This window comes from Oncorhynchus clarkii, chromosome 11 (assembly GCF_045791955.1).
Source record: "Oncorhynchus clarkii lewisi isolate Uvic-CL-2024 chromosome 11, UVic_Ocla_1.0, whole genome shotgun sequence".
NCBI classification, from domain to species: Eukaryota; Metazoa; Chordata; class Actinopteri; order Salmoniformes; family Salmonidae; genus Oncorhynchus; species Oncorhynchus clarkii.
Window position 1 is genome coordinate 12,129,079 of NC_092157.1, and position 12,746 is coordinate 12,141,824.

A 12,746-nucleotide genomic window follows, 5' to 3' on the forward strand; every position below is an offset into this window, starting at 1 on the left:
GTCTGCTGTGTGGATCGAACAGTCAACAAGTTGAGCAGTCATTTGAAAGAGTAATCAAATTTCAGCGAGACAACTTAAAGTCGAAATCCATTAACGGCAAGATAATGGAATTCATTGCCCTTGACAGTCAACCGTTCTCTGTTTTGGGTGATGTTGGTTTTTACCGACTGATCGAGCACAGGTACAAATGTTGCCCTACTGGAGTAACCCAGTAATAGCGTCACTGCTGTTCGCTTCACGACATACGATGGAACGCCATTTGGGTCTTTGCGTGTCAAAAAAGATTAAACGTCAAATAACACAGTTCTATTATAGAATGTTGTGTGTTCTGTATTTGCAAGCCAAGCGTCACCACTACTATCAGTAGCACTGTCAAAGCTGTACAAAGTCTGTAAACACTGGCCACGAACGATGTGCTTCCAATACAGCGTTGGTAATAAATCATTACTTGTTTGACTGAAACTTCTGGGGAACCATGCAACCAGCCTGAAAACAATGACCAGTAGAAACTGCAGTCATTTTCATTATTCTTTGCAATGATTTAGGAATCCTTGAGTAAGTATTAGCTAGGTAGCCTCTTGTTGTTCACCTATTGAACTTCAGTTCATGAAAATAAATAGCTAGTCAGCTACTTCACCTTGTTGCCCAAAGCTAACGTCATAAGCAGCCAGCTAGCTTCATCTGGCTAGTGACAAATGACCGGACCAGGTTATGTGTTGTGAAGCTAGCCACAATAAGGATTAGGCACAATAGTGGAATTTGCGGGTTGTCTTCAAAATAAAAGTACCTCTTTTGAAAGTGATGCAGGAGGTTACAATTGTTGGAATCATGCCATATTTAGACTAGATAATGTTAAACAAGGTTGGAATGTGAGGCAATGAAATGGGGTATCAGTCTACTCTGTGAACCCACTGAACACAACTGTTTATAGTTTACGTAAAAATTTAGCATTGTAGCTCTTATCACGGGACTGTGACTGTGTGAAATCACCTTTCCAGTCAGCCTATTGTGTGTATTGACATACATATTGCACTGTAAAGCTTTACATATGGATTTGGGATCAATGAAATGGGGGGATCAGTCTACTCAATACCCAAAATATTTTTTCCCAACGTCGTCCTCAGATTTATCAGACTCCAAAGCATCCACGCGGTATTGGATTTCCTCGGGAATAGTGTTCCTTTTGAATTGACCAACTAACTTGAAGTCTTCAAGATGGCAGACTGAACACAGCTGTTTAGACCACCTCAAGATTAGAACATAATATTCAATGTCGGTAAGTTAGACTAAATATTAGCACTACACAATCTGGTGGATAATAAACTTCAATCTGGATAACAAAACAAATCATATGACTAGACAAATGTATCGACAAATATTACAAAAAGAAGCAAGCTTGTACCAGCACATTCAACTATGTAAAGAAAAAATATTTAATAAGAAGATTTCATTCATTCAGATCTAGGATGTGTTATTTTAGTGTTCCCTTTATTTTTTTGAGCAGTGTATATACTGCTCAAAAGTATTTTGTTAGCCACCAATTGTGCAAGTTGTCCAACTTAAAAAGATGAGAGGCTTAAAGCCAGTACAGAGGCTTAAGCCAGTACATGTCCAGGCCCGTCTGAAGTTTGCTAGAGAGCATTTGGATGATCCAGAAGAATATTGGGAGAATGTCATATGGTCAGATGAAACCAAAATATAACTTTTTGGTAAAAACTCAACTCGTTGTGTTTGGAGGACAAAGAATGCTGAGTTGCATCCAAAGAACACCATACCTACTGTGAAGCATGGGGGTGGGGCTGTTTTTCTGCAAAGGGACCAGGACGACTGATCCGTGGGCGTGGAAACAGCATGGGGGTGGAAACTTACAGAAAACGTTTGACCTCTGTCATTGCCAACAAAGGGTATATAACAAAGTATTGAGAAACTTTTGTTATTGACCAAATACTTATTTTCCACAATAAATTCATTAAAAATCCTACAATGTGATTTTCTGGATATATTTTTTCCTAATTTTGTCTGTCATAGTTGAAGTGTACCTAAATATATATATATATTTTTTTTTTCTTCATAAAACGGCATTAGCACTTACCAGTCCAGAAGTACGCCCTGTCCTTGCAGAAACAGCTCTTCAATGTTTGAATTATAACTGTTCACTCAAAGATTCCTCAAACAAAAAAATCTGTCTCACTTTCCCAATCAATCTCTTCTATAATCTAGTGCAAATCTGTATACTTAGACTTGGACTTCGCTTTTCCTGATTTATTTACCATGATATCTTCAATCAAATCGTTGAAAAAATACTTTCCAAAATACTGCTTCCAAAATATTATCCAAAACACTGCTGTGCGTAACAGCGTGACTGCAACTAGTCTGATGGTCAATGGCGAGAAGGAAGTTCGTTACGCATGCGTTTACAAACAAGGGATGGTGGTCCAACCCATAACCATATCTACCCAGCTAGATTTCAAGAAGATCAGTGGTCATTGGGCAGAAATACAGTCAATCAACGAAGCTTCGCTAATATTATTGGTGCGCAATGAGGTCTTTGCTCGTTGTCTTCAAATCAGCTCACTTCGGTCAATAGTCCGCGCAAAAAAACAATCAAGTTTGGTTGTGTTGCAAACATCCAGAGGATTGCAATGAAACCAACTATGACTAGATAAATTATTGTTTAGTGTGTGTAATTACGTTGAATGCTCCGTCAAAAGTTGATAGAGATGGAATTCACGACACAAACGGTTTACAAAATGTTTCGTTTTAGGCTATAAAAATTGATTTTATCAAAGAAAACGGCACTTCATTTGATCACTGGGACCCTCAGGAAGAGAAATAAGAGCAAGATATCAGAATGTAAGTCTTAATTTTACCTTCAGATGTGAATGTGTCAACTGTCATGGCGGAAAATGTTGATCGCTCTTCTCAAACAAAAGCATGGCATTTGTTCTCTGTAATAGCTATTTTAAATCTGAAAACGTAGTTTGATTACCAAGATTCTAATCTTTTGAAGGATGTAAGACACTTGCATTTTCAAGAATGTTTAATGTTACGACATTGCATTTTTAGTTAGTCACTCTGAAATTTCCCCGAATGTTGATCCCTGTACGGGGATTGCAGCCATAAGAGGTTTTAAAGATAAAATAATGGTTAAAAGCCTGGATTTGGCGGTTGATCTGCTTCTGTTCTGTGGGTGGCATTGTGTGTCCTTATCGAAGAATGGTTCTCGGTCTCTCCGTGGTTATGGGACCCAGGGGTTTGGGGGTGGTCTGTCGGAAATTGGGATGACAACCCAACTCGGGATGAGGAGGGCTTTTAGCGGGTGTAATAGTAGGTACCAATTTGGAGGTTTACTTAATAGAATTGCAAATATCATGGTACAGCTATACAGACACTCAATCATCATCATTACTTTTTAATGGTACTTTTACAAACCATATATTTTGATAAATAGAATTGAAACCTGTGTCTCATTATGGTAAGTGGTGAGGTAAGTATAGCCAGTTGTAATTGCAATGTCTTAGCAGATAATAAGAAAAGACGATCAGTTTTTACCTGGCTAAAAGAGAAGGAATATATCTATTGTTTACAGGAAACCCATTCAACAATTTTAGATGAAGTTTTGTGGAAAAAGGACTGGGGTACGAAATATATTTCTCCCATGGGCAAAGAAATTCAAAAGTGGTGATGATATTAATTGAGAGTAATTTAAATCCAAATGTGCAAATTGTCCGAACAGATCATCAAGGTAGATGGATTATTTTAAATATGTTATTGGTCAATAAACCGATATGGCTTATTAACCTATATGGTCCAAATAATGATGATCCAAGCTTCTTATAAGTACAGTGCCTTGCGAAAGTATTCGGCCCCCTTGAACTTTGCGACCTTTTGCCACATTTCAGGCTTCAAACATAAAGATATAAAACTGTATTTTTTTGTGAAGAATCAACAACAAGTGGGACACAATCATGAAGTGGAACGACATTTATTGGATATTTCAAACTTTTTTAACAAATCAAAAACTGAAAAATTGGGCGTGCAAAATTATTCAGCCCCCTTAAGTTAATACTTTGTAGCGCCACCTTTTGCTGTATATATAAACATTTACCAACTCTACAAGCAACACTATACTTTATTATTATGGTGGGGGATTTTAATACGGTTTTAAATACCTCTATGGACCGTAAAGTAAATCATCTAGCGTGTCCTGCGCATACAAGTATCTGACTGAGCGGTGGTAGGCAGAAGCAGGCACGTAAACATTCATTCAAACAGCACTTTCGTGCGTTTTGCCAGCAGCTCTTAGTTGTGTGTCAAGCATTGCGCTGTTTATGATCAAGCCTATCAACTCCCGAGATGAGGCTGGTGTAACCAAAGTGAAATGGCTAGCTAGTTAGCGCGCGCTAATAGCGTTTCAAACGTCACTCGCTCTGAGCCTTCTAGTAGTTGTTCCCCTTGCTCTGCAGGGGTAACGCTGCTTCAATGGTGGCTGTCGTTGTGTTGCTGGTTCGAGCGAGGAGAGGGACGGAAGCTATACTGTTACACTGGCAATACTAAAGTGCCTATAAGAACATCCAATAGTCAAAGGTTAATGAAATACAAATTGTATAGAGGGAAATAGTCCTATAATTCCTATAACTACAACTTAAAACTTCTTACCTGGGAATATTGAAGACTCATGGTAAAAGGAACCACCATGTTCTGAGCAAGGAACTGAAACGTTAGCTTTCTTACATAGCACATATTGCACTTTTACTTTCTTCTCCAACACTTTGTTTTTGCATTATTTAAACCAAATTGAACATGTTTCATTATTTATTTGAGGCTAAATTGATTTTATTGATGTATTCTATTAAGTTAAAATAAGTATTCATTCAGTATTGTTGTAATTGTCATTATTACAAATAATTTTATTTTAAATCGGCCGATTTAATCGGTATCGGCTTTTTTGGTCCTCCAATAATCGGTATCGGCGTTGAAAAATCATAATCGGTCGACCTAATGACTATATATCTCTTCCCAGCGCTGCAGATTTTGCTGTGAGGAGGCAGAGTCATTAGATTTATTTTGGTATTGTCCATATGTAGCTCATTTTTGGTCACAGGTCCAGGAATGGCTGAAGAATTGCAACATTTACCTAGAACTAACGCTGCAGGTGGCAGTACTGGGTGATTTGAAAAGTCATAGTCAATCAATTAATAATTATTATTTATCTTTAATTTTAAATCTGTAGAAGCTATGAGAATAGAAAGGTTCAGACATTTTGAAGCATCACAGCACAGTTGAAAAATATATGGCAAATGGATGTTGTTAAGAGATAGCTGAGGGGTTGAATGGAGCTGAAGGGTGGGACTAATTACAAGATAACCAATGTAAAAACAAACAGTGTTTGTAAAATGTATATAGGTTCAGAAATGTTGTGAAATAGCACAGTTACAAATAGAAATCAAACTGGATGGACATCAGAAATAGAGGAAGGACTAAAAACAAACGTCTCCTTCCTGAGTGGTATGACGGCTGCGTGGTCCCATGGTGTTTTTTTTTTGCGTACTATTGTTTGTACAGATGAATGTGGTACCTTTCAGGCATTTGGAAATTGCTCCCAAGGATGAACCAGACTTGTGGAGGTCTACAAAAAAAAATTCTGAGGTCTTGGCTGATTTATTTTGATTTTCCCATGATGTCAAGCAAAGAGGCACTGAGTTTGAAGGTAGGCCTTGAATTACATCCACAGGTACACTTCCAATTTATTAAAATTATGCCAATTAGCCTGTCAGAAGCTTCTAAAGCCATGACATCATTTTCTGGATTTTTTCAAGCTGGTTAAAGGCACAGTCACATTAGTGTATGTAAACTTCTGACCCACTGGAATTGTGATAAATGTGAATGTTTCAACTAAGGATTCTAGCTTTAAAGATGCACTCCAGGGATTGTTTAACTTTCCCTGTTTTAATATCAGCTTTTAATATCATGGATGGTCAGTCCTTGCATCCATAGCTCTGTCTATGAATTTGAGGGTGCTTACATTTCTCCAGGCCCATCCAAACAGAGGCAGGGTAATCAAACCTTAACCATACTGCTAACCTTATACCTAACCCTTTAACCAAAAAGCACATTTTTGTGTTCATACATTTTCATAATATAGCCATTTTTCACTTTCCAGCTTGCCCTTGGACACTGTCAAATTTTTGGGGCGGATTTATAAACGTTTATTTATTTTTACAAATATGAGTTTTTGAAAATGAACATGGCGTTAAATTAGGCATTATTCTTGTAATGCTTTTTATAAAAAAACAAACTTGCGTTACAGCTTAATTTGAGCAAATTCCGAATTTGTGATTTAATTCCAACAAATCCTGCAATGAACTTAATTTTTTTAGTTTTGTCGTTTGACAGCCCTAAACAAAACACAATAAAACCTCCTAGCATGTGCCATTGGTAGTGGAACATTTGAAGGGGTGTTAACATACTGCCCTTTAAAACAAGTTTCCAACCCCCAGAGCACCCAACTATTGAACTTGGGAGGAAATTAAAGGCTGCATTAAGGGAACAGTTGAGGATGATCCAGGAGAAGATTGAAGCCCAAAAAATTGCCGCTCTGGCTGAAGTGAGGAGTATTCTGACGAAAGAGGAGGATGAGAGACAATTTGTCAATGCTCTGGAGCTTAGGAGGCAGGAGGCGGCACAAAAAGCCCAGGAAATGCTAGAGGCTCAATTTTAGAAGGAAAAAGAGGAAATGAGAGCACATGAAAGGAGAGCACATTAGCAAGCAGAGAAAGATAGACTAGGGGAAGCAGAGGAGAAGGAGAGAGTAGAAAAAGAGGCTGGAAAAACCGAGGGAAGCTGAGAAGGCACATAAGGAGAAATTGGAGAAGAAAAAGGCAGAGAGAGGATAGCAAAGGAGAAGGCAGAGCTGGAAAGAATAGAGAAAGACTGGAAAAGGAGCGATCAACCAAAGAGAAGGCAGAAAAGGAAAGACTAGAGAAAGACTGGAAAAACAGCGATCAACCAAAGAGAAGGCAGAAAAGGAAAGACTAGAGAAAGAAGGAGCAGAAAAGGAGATGATTGAGATGGAACGGGACACAAGTAAAAGGAGAGGATGGAAAGAATGGGTAGCCAAAGAAAAATCTGAAAAGGAGATAGTAGTCAAAGAGAGGGCAGTGAAGGAGCAACAAGCCAAAGAGATGGCTGCTAAAGATCAAGAGTGGTTAGAGAATGAGCGCCTAGTCAAACCAAGGTCGAGATGGAACAGTTAACCCCTGAGAAGGCAGGGAAGGACAGAGTTGAAAAAGAACGGGTATTCAAAGAAAAGGCAGAAACTGAAGGGATCAGAAAGGTATATGCAATGCAGTGTTTGCTTCATCTTTTATTCTGATTGGCTGGATGGGTGTTCCGCCATATTGCTTACACCTATGCCACCCCTTCAAATCTACACGTGTCTAAGGAGGGGCTAGTAATTGATTTTGAATTGAGCAAATATAATTGATGGTAATGAACTCAATCACATTCAGGCCAAGCATTCATTAGTGTGTGGGTGTCTGTCTTTCTTTCATTTGTGGACTTTTTGTACCCTGCAAATCACTGATAGTGCGTACACTACTTTAAAACTAGTTACAATGCAATATAAGAGCAACGACTAACATGTGTATTCTTTACTTTGTTACAAACATTTACATCATCCTAACCATTTTCTAACATAAAAGTGGTAATGTCAAAAGATGACAGAAAAAAAACATTTCTGACGACATGAAGTATGATCATCTCAGACTAGAGACATGAAGTAAGATCCATTTCAGACTAGAGACATGAAGTATGATCATTTGCTTGAAGCAATGTTTTTTTCTTCTCCATTTTGAAAACGAAACAGAGATATTTGTGTTAGTATAAGATGTTTCTCAGTGAATTGAAATGTCTGTAAAACACCTATCTTAAATACGAGCGCTATAGACTCAATTGTCAACTGTGTGCGAACAGTTTTCGCTTTCCACTTATGCTAGTTAAATAATATTTATTGTGTTAGCTAGCTATTGTAGGTTTTTTGGTGTAAGATAATAAGATATCTTACACAATAAGATTGATCCTTTAGAGATAGAAATGTATCTGCAGTAAAACCTGGGCACCTCTTTGCATATTATGTGAAAAGCCTTATGAAACCAGGCTGTACATAGATTTTTTCGTAGATACTTCATTATGCCTCTTTAGTGAGAGGGTGAAACTCTCCGGGTGGAAAAACCTACCAACTCTCTAGAGCACTGTTATTGCCATTTACCAGTTGTAAATCCTACCTGTACTGTGTTTTTATTGCTGTAAAGGTATTATTTAGAAATTGGATGACACAAAAAAAGACTACCTTTTTTAGAATCTTTGTTTTTGTGTCTTGGTGTTTGAAACAGCTGAGGTGTATTTTCATAATTATATGTAGGCCTTTTCTTAATGTTGTGAAGCATAAATCTTATTAGGTGCTGGTAGTACTGCTGAAACACCAATTTCAGGTTATTTGTTGAATCATATCATTACTGACTTAGTTTTTGTTCCAAAAATGCAATTATACCAGATAAGGAAAGCTTGTATCCTCAATGTAAAGCCTCTGATTATTACAGATCAGTTCTCAAATTGGTGTGTGCTCCTTCAATAGCAATAACTACTTTATCTATAGCAACTTTCATACAAAATGTTGTAGCCCAACCTGTTTCATCTTCAAGCATGTAGTACATATTTTGTTCTTTACATTAGGAGTAATTTCGGGTCAGATTGCCAGTAGCCCTGATATGTGATTGATAAACTGTCAATGTTGACATTGCTTAGGGCATGGCCAGGACTGTCAAAGGATCCCCTTTAAAATAACCAATCAAGTTGGGAGGGGGTTAATAGTTCAGGATGTTATATCTATCTGTGTGACTAATGGCCCATGGAAGTGTTCCCATACCTGCTGGATCAGGCACTGTTACGTCAAACTGTAAACCCAAGTCAGTTGTGCATTGTTGATGATGACTTTCATTTCATTTCCCTTAATCTTTATAGAAACTATTCTTTCATTTATTGGCCTTATGGTTCAAAAGACCAGAGCCCGATCAATGTGTTTTTTTGTTTCCGATAAAGATTTTTTGGGGAGGGGGACAAAACATTTTTTTTTTACTGCTGGGAAATAAAAAGTGACATTTTCTACACTGAATTCTCATAAATTGGCATCCAAAAGAGCAATTGTCTAATAACTATGCTTCAGATATTGATTTCTTACATTGTGAGAATAATGATATGTCATGAGATTGACCGCAAGTGTTCAGACTAGATTCCCTTTTGTCATCCTATTTATAGAATATTGGTTATCTGCTGATAGCGATATATCAGTACAAGGCCGATTTTAATATCGGTGAGCCAATATATCGGTCGGGCTCTACAAAATACCTAATTCTTTGGTTATTCTCACTTCTTGTAACATATGCATGTATTTAAATCTATCATATTCCTGACAGTTGAAATTGATACTCTTGTGAAATAGTTATTGTTTTGTCTGTGTTGCAAATAGACTAGCTGAGATTGGGTTTCTAGAGTTGTGTGGTGGTGAGAAATGGCTGCTTTTTTTTACCTAATGTTTCACATGCCCACATGAACATTTCCAAACTAACAGGACTGAAGGAGAGGCCGGTTTCTGTGTTGCTGAGGGAAGCCAAGGAGGAATATGCTGTGAAAGAACCAGGTAAGACCACACCTTCTTGAGTGATTGTTTTTCAAGGATTCCATGCAAGGGCCAAACTTAGTGTCCATTCATATTGCATAAAGGAAGGTATTATCTTACTTACACAAACATACTCTTCTTACCCAAAAAACACAGATGCATAATGTGATTTGATCCATCTTGCCTGACCAAGAGACAATGAGGATGTGATACTACATTGAAAAAAATACTGTGATGTCAAAGACGCCTGTGTACATATCCTCACCAGATTTTTTACATTTATTTTTTTCGAGGACAGGTTAGAGTGGTTGTAACTCTCACTCAACTGAAGCCCTCTGGGCTTATTTGTTAACAGAAAATGTATTTGTCCTGTCCTACGGCTACAGTACATGAAGAAAAGTTGGAGACAAAGCTTTCTTTTTGGTTTGTTTGGACACACCTACTCATTGAAGGGGTTTCCTTTATTTTTACATTGTAGAATAATAGTAAAGACATCAAAACTATGAAATAACACACATGGAATCATGTAGTAACCAAAAAGGTATTAAACAAATAAAAAAAAATGTTTTTGATTATTCAAAGTAGCCACCCTTTGTCTTGATGACAGCTTTGCACACTCTTGGCATTCTCTCAACCAGGTTCACCTGGAATTATTTTCCAACAGTCTTTTTAAGAAGTTCCCACATGTGGAGCACTTGTTGGCTGCGGGTGATTGTGGAGGCCAAGTCATCTGATGCAGCCCTCCATCACTCTCCTTGGTCAAATAGCCCTTACACAGCCTGGAGGTGTGTTGGGTCATTGTCCTGTTGAAAAGCAAATGATAATCCCACTAAGTGCAAACCAGATGGGATGGCGCATCGCTGCAGAATGCTGTGGTAGCCATGCTGGTTAAGTGTGCCCTTGAATTCTAAATAAATCACAGACGGTGTCACCAGCAAAGCACACCCACACCATCAGACCTCCTCCTCCATGCTTCATGGTGGGAACTACACGGGGGAGATCATCCGTTCACCTACTCTGCAGCTCACAAAAACAAGGCGGTTGGAACCAAAAATCTCAAATTTGGACTCATCAGACCAAATGATAGATTTCCACTGGTTTAATGTCCATTGGTCGTGTTTCTTGGCTCTTCTTATTGTTGTACTTTAGTAGTGGTTTCTTTGCAGCAATTTGACCATGAATGCCTGATTTCACGCAGTCTCTGAGCAGTTGTTGAGATGTTTGTTACATGAACTCTGTGAAGCATTTATTTGGACTGCAATTTCTGCAGCAGAGGTAACTCTGGATGTTCCTTTCCTGTGGCAGTCCTCATGAGAGCCAGTTTCATCATAGCGCTTGATGGTTTTTGCGACTGCACTTTCAAAGTTCAAGAAATGTTTCTGGATTGACTTAAAGTAATGATGGACTTTTTGTGTCTTGCTATTGTTATTTTACTGCTGCTCTTTAATTACTTGTTACTTTTATTTATTTTTCTTATCTGTATTATTTTTTTTTGCATTGTTGGTTAGGGGCTCGTAAGTAAGCATTTCACTGTAAGGTCAACACCTTTTGTATTCGGCGCATGTGACTAATTACATTTGATTTGATTGTTTGAGCTGTTCTTGCCATAATATGGACTTGGTCTTTTACCAAATAGGGTTATCTTTTGTATACCACCCCTACCTTGTCACGATACAACTGATTGGTTCAAATGAATTAAGAAGCAAAGAAATTCCACAAATTAACATTTTAACAAGGCACACCTGTTAATTAAGGTGAATTGCAGGTGATTTCCTCATGAAGCTTGCAGAGAGAATGCCACAGGTGTGCAAAGCTGTCATCAAGGCAAAGGGTGGCTACTTTAAAGAATCTCAAATATAAAAGATATTTGGATTTCTTTAACACTTTTTTTGGTTACTACATGATTCCATGTGTATTATTTCATAGTTTTGATGTCTTCGCTATTATTCTACATTGTTTCGTTACACAGATAAACATCTTAAAACACCACCTAGTATAGGTGTGTTGGAAATCCTCATTCAATGTGAGAGTTTGCACTGTAGCACCCGTGGAACGACCCACAACCGGTACACATTCTCTAGCATGACTTTGGTATTTGGTCAGCGACTGTCACAAAGGGAAGGTATTTGAATGAAAAAACGTATGCATGAATTCCGGCCAGCAGAACCCCATACAGCTACAACGACAAATGATGGAGTCGTGCTACACTGCCTGGACATGCAGTACTGTCAACTCGTCTAAAAATGAAGGACAAAAAATCTATGTAAGCTGTGGTTTGTATCTCAAAGAGAGGGTAAAACTCCCACTTACGACAGATGCGTTTTGACAAACATGTCTTCATAAGGATAAGAGTCCCTGCCCTAAACGAATGTCCTTGGATTGTAAAATTCAACTTTTGAGCCGAGCCCATTGTTAAGGAAGTTGTCCAGACAACAGAGAGGACTGAGGAAGAAGAGCAGCATCCACCGACACCGTCACAGGATCTGCAGGCCCTTGAAGGGGGGAGTCCGAATGCTGAGGGAGCTCTAGTCAAATCGGGAGCTACCTCTGAGGAATCTTTTGAAGGGAAACTGGAGGTTAAAGCAGGCTCATTTGAGGCTCTCTCTGAGGCTGCTGTCCAGGTAGAGGAAGGTGAATACCCCTCTTGATAAAATATGGTCTGTCCCAATCCCACCAGGGTACGAATGTAAACATCATTATCACCTGCTACATACTGTCATCATGGCTTATATCAACTGCAGTTCCATTTCCTCCATGTGTAGCTAAGCATAGTCCCATCAACATGTCAGTCTGTTGGCATACAGTTTCAGTGGGGAGATATGTGTACTGTGACTCTTGAGGAAAATACATTCCACTCACTCTGTTGCTGTGCTACATTGCAGAATAATGGAATCACAGAATATAATTGGTTAATGTCCATTTGCAATAGCAATACATGTCCTGTCTGTTCCTTCCAGATGCTGCCCCCACTCCGGATGATGATGGTATATTTTCTCTCTTTCCGTCTTAACCATCCGACTGTAACATTCACTAGCCTATCCACTGACCTTTTTAATGTCGTTACTCATAA

At 38.5% G+C, this 12,746-nt stretch overlaps 1 protein-coding gene across 19 annotated transcripts in view; it reads left to right on the forward strand.

The window, feature by feature from the left end:
• The window catches only part of LOC139420202 (aspartyl/asparaginyl beta-hydroxylase-like), a 49,223-nt gene that overhangs the window by 24,009 nt on the left and 12,468 nt on the right, over window positions 1-12,746 (forward strand). For 10 of the 19 annotated variants that reach the window (XM_071170032.1, XM_071170033.1, XM_071170035.1 and 7 more), the window contains 2 exons: window positions 9,629-9,697; window positions 12,634-12,660. In XM_071170032.1, the coding sequence (XP_071026133.1) occupies window positions 9,629-9,697; window positions 12,634-12,660 (96 nt within the window). The remainder of the gene's footprint in view (window positions 1-9,628; window positions 9,698-12,633; window positions 12,661-12,746) is intronic. The other 9 variants (XM_071170049.1, XM_071170044.1, XM_071170048.1 and 6 more) reach the window with 1 other exon arrangement.